Source organism: Octopus bimaculoides, chromosome 2 (genome assembly GCF_001194135.2).
Source record: "Octopus bimaculoides isolate UCB-OBI-ISO-001 chromosome 2, ASM119413v2, whole genome shotgun sequence".
Lineage (NCBI taxonomy): Eukaryota > Metazoa > Mollusca > Cephalopoda > Octopoda > Octopodidae > Octopus > Octopus bimaculoides.
Window position 1 is genome coordinate 87,939,857 of NC_068982.1, and position 9,405 is coordinate 87,949,261.

Here is a 9,405-nt window from a genome sequence, read left to right on the forward strand (position 1 = left end):
GCACACACGCACACACACACACACACGCACACACACACGCACACACACACAAACACACACACACACATACGAGGGGCTACCCAAGAGAAACTAGAATCTTGCAATATTATTTTATTCACTTAATATTCTTCATTTGAAGTACTCATTTGAAGCAATGCATCGATCCAGACGCGTTTTCTACCGTTCGAAACAGTGCTAGAACTCTTGCAAAGTAATACATTTTAACGCCTCCGTCTTTTTTTTCTTTTCCTCTTCTACATCTGTAAATTCTGTAGCACCACCTTTCGTCACTACTGATGACCTTCAAAAAAGGTCCGGATCACCTTCCAACTGCTCTTCCTGTTCACGACACGCATTCAGTCTTGACCACTTTTGATCTTCCGTGAGCAAGTGAAGCACACATTTTACTGCATCTCTTTTCATTCACAATTACTCCCTCAAAATTCGTTGGGAGGAGCTCCAGGACACATCAGTCATATCAACACGTTTGTCAATTGTTCGGTGGTGGTCCTCCAAGATCAGTTCATTAATTTTCATGATGTTTTCTTTCGTTCAGGAAGTCGAGAGACGCTCTGAACCAGGTTGGTCTTCAAACAACAAATGACCATTCCTAAAGCGTGAAAACCACTCTTAAACTTGTAAGCTGTTTGAAGTATGACAACTGTTTCGGCCGCTGTTTTCACCAGTAGAAAATACAATTTCACGGAAGCACACTGTTCCTTCGTTTCAGCCATCACAGAAATCGACGAACAGGGGAGAAGCACTGCAAAACAAAGACGCACCACATGAAAGTAGGACTACACTTGACGACGCCGGTCGGTATGCTCGTATATATATATATATATATATATATATATATATATATATATATATATATATATATATACACATATAGTGACTGATACACATGTTTTATATGTGACCAGTGAACAAATAAATTTAAATAAAGCTAGTAAAGTATTTGGACACTATATCCTAAGGAGACCAAGTTATTTATGCCAATATGTTGACGCTTTAAGTTCCTCAATAGGAAGAAAGCGATCAGGAGTCTTATCTCACAGAGTGTCTAATGAACATAAAGCGGTTATGAGTTTGATTAAAATTCTGTCTTAGCGTTTTGTTTAAAACGTTGTTGAATGTAACCTGAAGGTTTCTTGGCGTGATCACATCACAAATGATAAAGTGTTGAGAAGAGCTGACCTAAGTGAACTGCAAGACACCATCACAGCTAGACGAAGGAAGCTTCTTGGCCATGTATTGCGCTCACCGCTGGAGAGACCGGCAAGGACACCCTATACACGGTTGAAGGAGAAAAGAAAAAGAGGGGCCGGTGAAGACAAATGTAAAGCACTGCACTGGGAGAATGACCGGGATGGGTGTCACTCAGGAAGCTAGTACAGTTTCATACCGCTTGGAAAATTCATTGCCCATGTTCTTTCAAATAACAACAATAACAAAATAAATTTTGGATGTTCTGATTACAACTAGTCAAATATTTAAATTTTAACCACTAACTAAAATAGATGTTAGTTCTTTTCAAAGCGAGCATGTAGTTAAATTTCACACACATACGCTTGCACACACACACATATACTCTCTCTTTTTTTCGCAGGCGCACGCGCGCACTGCAACACCGACAGTATATGTGTACACATACGCACATATATTATGTGTGTATGTGAGAGAGAGAGAGAGAGAGAGAGAGAGAGAGAGCGAGAGAGAGAGTGACTAACAATCTCTAAGTATTTGTGTACAATATATATTAGGCGTACTGAAATGTAATGCATTTTCATACAAATGATCTGAAATCATACCACAAATAGTTTACAAGTCAATAAAAGTTGTCCTTGAAAGCAACCAGTTAGCATAGAGCTAATGGCCAAACTGTAACGTGGACACGCTCTGTGTCTGTATATGCTCTGTTTGAGACCTCTTCGGAGACGAGGTCTTTAGTAAGCAGCATATTCAGTGTTGCATGCTTTACAAATTTCATAAGATCTACAATGCAGAACATGAAAGAGAAAACATATGTACCGTATATGGTGTTGTTTTGAGTTGTCGGATTTGTTAAAGGTGGTTTAGCAAATTCAAAACACGTAAATTTGATTTGTACTTGTGTATCGATGAGGAAGACCAACAGTTGTCAATAGTGACATAGTGAAAGAAATTGAAGAAAATCTGTCAAAGTATCTGTGACATATCACGGAGGCTTAATAGAAATTGCTCACCCTTTCAAAATCGAAGTGTAACTAGTGATGAGAACTGATTAGTCTATACCAACACTAAACGTAAAATCAAAGTCCAGTTCACACACTCAAACTATCACTACACCGAAAAGAGATTTTGCTGTGCGTTTGGTGAAATACAATATTTTATTTTCCCTTTCTTTTTCTTTTTTACTTGTTTCAGTCATTAGACTGCTGGGGCACCACCCTGAAGAAATTGTAGTCGAATGCATCGATCCCAGTATTCATCTTGGGCAAGAGAAAAGTATCACCGTAGAACTTTAACAACTTGAAAGTGTTACTCAAGTATTCGTCAACAACCAGCTCAGATCCACAGAGAGCGAATCAAGATAAATTCATTAGACTGGGGATCTCTTCTTCATCCTCCCTACTCACCAGACCTAGCACCATCAGATTTACATTGTATATATATATAGTCCTATTAATTCGTTATGACGCTCTCAACAAAGGACACAACAATATTCTTGATGCTGTTAAACACGTTTTATTGTTTTAACATAAAAATGTGTTTGAATATTGCAATTAATCAACGTACCCGTCCTCGGCGGTGAGCACGTGCTTCAAGTGAGACTTGAAGGCTGCGCACACGTTGCGGACGACTTCCTTCCTCATGCTGGCCCACACGCAGTTGACGGAGGACTTTAGCTCGTCGACGTTGATGTCGCGGACCTCACAGGTCTTGCCGTCGACATGAACCGCACACTATGGTTGAGGGGGTTGAGGTCGGACGACTGCGGTGACCAAAAGTCGTTTGACCAGAAATTCATGTTCGACCCAACCACTCTTGCATGGCCATGACCGTGTGGGCTAAGGTTCTGTCCTGCTGAAAAATGTAGTCTGCCGCGGTGAGCTTGTAACCGCGAACCACACCGGCGGCATCTTCTCGTCATTCGAAGCCACGACTCCGAGCATCATCACAGAGGATAGGTGCTTGGTGGTGAACATGTAACGGACCTAAGAGGCGTCCTGGGCGAAGCTGACCCTGTGGTCTTTCTGCTTGTTGACGACTGGATCGACCATGAAATATCTTTCATCAGAAAAAATGAGAATTCGATTGCCATGACACTTCAAGTGGTTGAGAAGGTGGCGATAGCGCTCCCGACGTTGTTATCGCATATGGTCAGTGAGCAGAGGCCTTTCTACGCAATTCATGCTCCTGCAGCTCTCCTCCTTCACAGTCCTGGACACCGTGGCTCCTGGAATATTGTTGTTCTTCTTGAGTGCAGTCATTTTGTGCTTCGGATCACTTTCGAAGGCCTTCCTCACAGCCATATGGTTGATAGCTTGAGGTCTGCTTGATCGAGATCGATCGTAAATATTTTTCCTGTTATTGAACCTCTCCGCAATTCTGTGGTCAGTCATCCGGATGACGTTGAACCGCTTGGCGATGTCAGACTTCTTGAGGCCTGCGCGCAGGAGAGTAGAGATTTCGATTCCTTTCGCTTCCATCTCGATTCACCTACACGCAATGGAAAAGACGTTTTAATGAAACGTACTAGAAAAGCAGAACTTTAAGCATGTTTGACGGTATTTGACTATCACACACGTTAACATCTCGAAAGATCAAAACCGAGTTTAGCAGGACTTTTGCAAAGTCCGGTATATATATATATATATATATATATATATATTACTCTGTTGTTACTTTTTGTATATTCTCCCATATATATATATATATATATATATAACGTAGGCAGCTATGCACAATATAAAACCAAAAAGGAAAATTTCAATCGTCACTAACTGTGACTAAGGATGCTGGTTAGCACTTATATACTGCTAGTAACATGAGTTAAAACTCATAAAACTGCAAGAAAACTTCGTCTGTAAAATTGCAGACTCGTCAACAGTGAATACTACATCACCGAATCGTTTAGCCAAATCCACACTGTCAGTATGTATATTCACCATATAAATTTATGTGAATACACACATCACACATACACACACATCACACACTACACACATACATACACACGCACACACACACACACAAACACACACACATAACATGATAATCTATTTTATGTAAGTAAATATAGTTAGACTTACTGTCAAGATTTTCCGGGGTTAAAGCTCAAATATAAATCATGCTTATCTGAAACTTACTATTGCGATTTTTAATTCTTCTCAGAAACTCTTCAAACAAGTATACTGAATAATATTTAGTGCAAAAAAAGTATATAAAAAACAGAACAAAAAACCCCCCAAATATTGTGTTTGCAAACACAAAATGCATAAGAATTCTGTATTGCGATATGTGTATTAACATTAATCAACTTGTCACATGCGATTAAGTGGGATGTAGAGCAGACGCATTATTAAATGTAGTAATGTTTATACAAAGTAATGTTCACGAAAAAAGAAAAGTCTAGCGAGAAAGTTTTCGTTTGTTTTAAATTATCTGTAAAAAACAATTAATTATGCTTCTTTTTGTGGAGCAGATTAACGAATACGCTGTAAAAGCAGAAGATATAACACTATATAATTTGTTTATTCTATAGAATGATACAACATTCGATCAGTTAGAAAAACAGCTGAAGTTGAACAATATGAATGTACCGTTGTTTGAAGTGGTAAGTTATTAATTTTTATTATGTTTAAAAGCGTTATATATTGTTTCCCGTTTCATCCTCATTCAGAAAAGCAGTTCACTCTTCTTGTGTTAAAACAAGGTTTTCGGAAAATAAATAACAATTGTTAACGACTATGAATTACAGAAATTTTATATTCAGACGAACAGAAATCAATGCTTTGAGATTTTCTAAGGCAGCGAAATTAGTATAAAACGTCATAGAAATTTTAACCCCATCTCTCAGTTTTCAGTTCAAATTTCGACTGACGGTTTCTTTTATCACTTGCCTAGCTTAAAGAAGATTTATCTGATTAAAAAAAACAAACAAAAAAACTAACTTATTGGTATTTACTCAGTTAACATTATTTGACTAATTAATGACATTTATGGCGTTTGAAAATTAATAAACATTTAATAACAACACCCAAAATGTCTCAATGTCGTAGTGTATAAAATCTTTCATTTCTCAAAGTTATGAATCAAAGATGGAAAATATTGAGAAACATAACTTTATAATTTGAATGGATACACGTTTGACCGAGTTTTAATCTCTAAATCATATTTCAGTAATAAGTTATATCTCAAGAGTACATGACACGTGAGTTGTCATTAAACCAAAATGAGCTTTATTTCACTTGAAGTGATATTTATTAATATTTTTTTGTGTCGCTATAGCTATTAAAAAATGAACACTTTTATTCCTCTTCCCTGTGAATCATATACCATTTCCAAGTTAAAACGAATTATTTTCTAGTTTACAATGGAGAACTGAAGCTTTAAAAATCGAAAGCCATAAACATCCTTTACCAACTTTTCTCTATATGCTCTAACGGTACATGTGAAAAATAAGTACATCAATAGACACTAGGAATTTAACTCAATTTTATCAAACACTTTTGGCTCTGGCTACTACAAAGATAATTGCTGAACATTCATATAATCACCTGCTTTTCTTGTGCAGCCTTCAGCTAAACACAGTGGTCAAACATTCAAGCAAGTACCAAAATATGCTTATTCCATGTTGGCTGGAAGATCTCCTGATATGCTACCCTCCGAAGTTGATCCTGCTAACAAAGAGGCAAGTATTTCTTCTTAAAAGTTAATGTTTTATTTTTTTTTTTGTATTTGTAAAAATTTACAGTTCTAACGTTGGTTTAACTGCATAACATTTCATGAATTAGTTATTGACTTAAACCTCGTTCCAAAGGGAGAGCTCAGTATATGAATCACACGACGGAAAGTTACTGGCGTAATGATGAGTGTGCTTACTAGTACACATTAACGACGAAGTAGAGTGGTACTCTTAACATTTCCATTTGAGAGAAATCCTGAACTAAAAGGTGTTTTCCAGATCCTATTCAAGGTTTTTATTTTATTAATAGTTGTGAAACATTTCTTAACGCATTTCAGTATCAGATGAAAAGAAAACATATTCCTAATACAATAATTGAGTTGTCAACTCCTACAGGGTACTTAACAAAAGGCGAAACAACATCATTATAAAGGTGCTAGTAATACATAACAACTAATTGACCTTTTGGAGAGTGAACAGTTGCCTTCTTGACTCATCCAGTTATGACTCTCACGTCTGCCTGAGTCATTTTAGTAATTTAGGTTTCTTCAGATTTCGAAATGATGTCATTGTGTCGTACAGTAAGCCATCTACAGTTTATTGTTCTTTTTGTCGTATAATCCAAGATCAGACCGCTCTAGGCCAAAGTATCGATCGAATGACTTGGAGAATTCTGCAGATATCTTATATCAAATATTTTATATCTGAGACAGAGAACCCCACGGCACATTTCATATTGCAGCAGTTGTTTTTATGGAGTGATTTATACTGGTTTGGATATTTTCACACTCTCTGCAGTCTAGCTTAACTTAAAATGGTAGAAGCAACAATAGACGCAATAGGGGACACAGGCAACTCAGTGAAAAGTCATGGGATGGATTGTAATAAGCTATATTTAGATAGCCTACTAGTATCGGGTACTGCGATACTTCAGTTAGGTCCAGTAGCATTATAGATTAAAAACTGAAAAAAAAAACTGAGTTGTTATAATCCCTTCTTATTTAACTTATATAACTTATTGTTATAATCCCGTCTTATTTAACTTAGCGGATCTACTGTTATCGGAAATGAAATAATGTGTATATGTGGGTGCATATTTGAGTAGTTACTTGAAAAAGGGTGTAATTAACGGAGAAAATATTCATTGCCACAGGATAAATGACAAATTTAGAAAGGGGTATGGGAGCTGTCTGGTCTGTCAGAAATTTGAATATAAAATGCTATAATTCGTAAGGACACTTAATTTTCTTTTTCTTTCAGCGATATCTAACTGAACTGGAGTTTATGAGTGTCTTTCGAATGACATATGCCGATTTTTTCAATTTACCTCAATGGAGAAAAACAGACTTAAAAAAGAACCTTGGCCTTTTTTGATAAAGCAATTAAATTTCGAACAGCAAATTATAATAGTTTAAAATATCAATGAAGGTGGTCAAGGATCAGTGAAACCTCGAAAGTTACTGGTATTGAAATAAGATACCAATGACAAATAAATACATTTACCAGTTTGAAATGATTCAAATAAAATTTTAATGAATGTGATAAAGCCTAACAGTTACAGTTAAAAAGAAAATGTCTGTTAGCTTACGGTTTAACAAAGCCATTGTTTGAGAATTCAAAATGCAAGTTCTCTTATTTTTCCCAGCTCCTAGAATTCAAAATGCAAGTTCTGTTATTTTTCCCAGCTCCTAGAATTCTCACATTATTGGTGCTGATTTATTAGAAAAACTCTTCATACTATCAAGGCAAGTGAGAAAATCGAATCTTTTAGTCGGATTGATAACATTCAAGCTAAATTCATGGACATTATAATCTTTGAAGTATTAATAGATGAGTGTATCAAACAAAAGATGATGATTAGAATACCTATGCATATTCAATTTTACGTACCCAAAAGTTAGCCAGTTTGCTTCAAAGGAAACTTCGCATTTCACTGACTAATTCTTATCATCTTCAAAGTACTAAAATAAATATTCATAGAGACGTAATGTCGAGATAAATACCGTCATAAAAACAAGCGCACATATATTACATTTGTATGCATATAGATATTGGGTTATTTTTTACATTTCAACAGTGATATCATAAAGATATGTAGGGGGCATAACTTAAATCCATTCATGCAGACATTTGGTTCTATTATTAAATCAACCAAGAAAAAACAGATGCAGTTAGATATTACATCTCTGACGCTAAAACGAAAATGCAATAAGAGTTATCACACCTAATTGATCAGATAATAGTCGTTCTAGAATGGTGAATAATGATTCCAATGACAAAATTATACATAGCATGTCTCAGGAAAAATCAACTTGTTATTTGTATTAAAATTTACGTTGTCAGGAGTTTATTGTTTGATGTTTAAAGGTAAATGTGTTGATGTAAAATCTGGTATGGCTGACTAAAAGTTTTATAGTACTGCTGGTTCTGTACGAGGAACCTAGAAATTCCACAATTAACGAATCAACGTCTATAGAATTGAAGTTAGATGAGCAAACTCCTTAAAAGTTAAATAATGCAGTTCAGTAACAGTGATAGAAGAAAAACTACAAACACTTCATATGTTAGTTCGGGAGAATATATTTATCGACCAACTCTGGTATTTTCAATGGTTACATTGTTTGTTTCTCAGATTGTAGTCTTGAAAAGCTTCCAGACATTATTGTAGAGTTATGAAACTTTGCCTGAATACTTCAATAGTGATACCAAAGACAAATCAGTGAACTTAATACAAACTATTCTCTTCTGGGAAGAGAAAAATAACTGCAAAATATTTCTTTTTATATGAGTAACAAATTGCAATACTTGACGTTTGCGAAATATAAATATTCACAAAATTGTTGCAGTTATAGGAAATCAGAAAACGAAACCAGCAAAAAACTATATAATCTCATTCAAATTTCTAATAAAATGTAGTCATTCCTAAGAAGACAAAAAGAAATCGCAAAAATATATTCTTGTCTTTTTGACGAAAACAATACTTGCTGAAAATTTCTGATTTCGATATAAGAACTCGTAGAATAATACATAACATAAATAGAAGCAGTCAAACACCAAAGTCTAGCTTTAGTCTCTTGTTTGTATATATTTTCAAAATATATTTTATTGTATATATTGTAAATATTTTAAAACTATACCGGGAGATATGTGAATACGTAGCATTTTTACAATTTTATTGAAAGAAGTATAAATAGATATTATAGGGTGAATTCAGTAGGATAATCTCCAGATAAAAACCGAGATGCAACTGTTTATGGATGACGTGCACAGTAAACTACGAATACAATTCTATATATATAACAGTTTTCTAATGGCTGTTCGGTTAAAAAGCTCTATTTTTAACCACGATTCCGAAATCGATCGCACTGTATGGTACCTAGGACAAGTGACTTACTTCATGGTCTGGACAGTGTAGCCAGTGACCTTTATCATAGTGTCGTATGAAATGAATATTTGATAGACAAAAATTCGAAGTATGACACACACACACACACACACACACACACACACAC

General features: G+C 35.5%; 1 protein-coding gene across 1 annotated transcript in view; it reads left to right on the plus strand.

Moving 5' to 3' along the window:
- Positions 1-8,238, plus strand: part of LOC106875763 (villin-1) — a 158,675-nt gene extending 150,437 nt beyond the window's left edge. Inside the window, exons 21-23 of the mRNA XM_014924026.1 lie at positions 4,751-4,822; positions 5,783-5,899; positions 7,154-8,238. Coding sequence (XP_014779512.1) covers positions 4,751-4,822; positions 5,783-5,899; positions 7,154-7,267 — 303 coding nt within the window. The 3' untranslated portion in view covers positions 7,268-8,238. The remainder of the gene's footprint in view (positions 1-4,750; positions 4,823-5,782; positions 5,900-7,153) is intronic.
- The last annotated feature ends 1,167 nt before the right edge of the window (positions 8,239-9,405 follow it).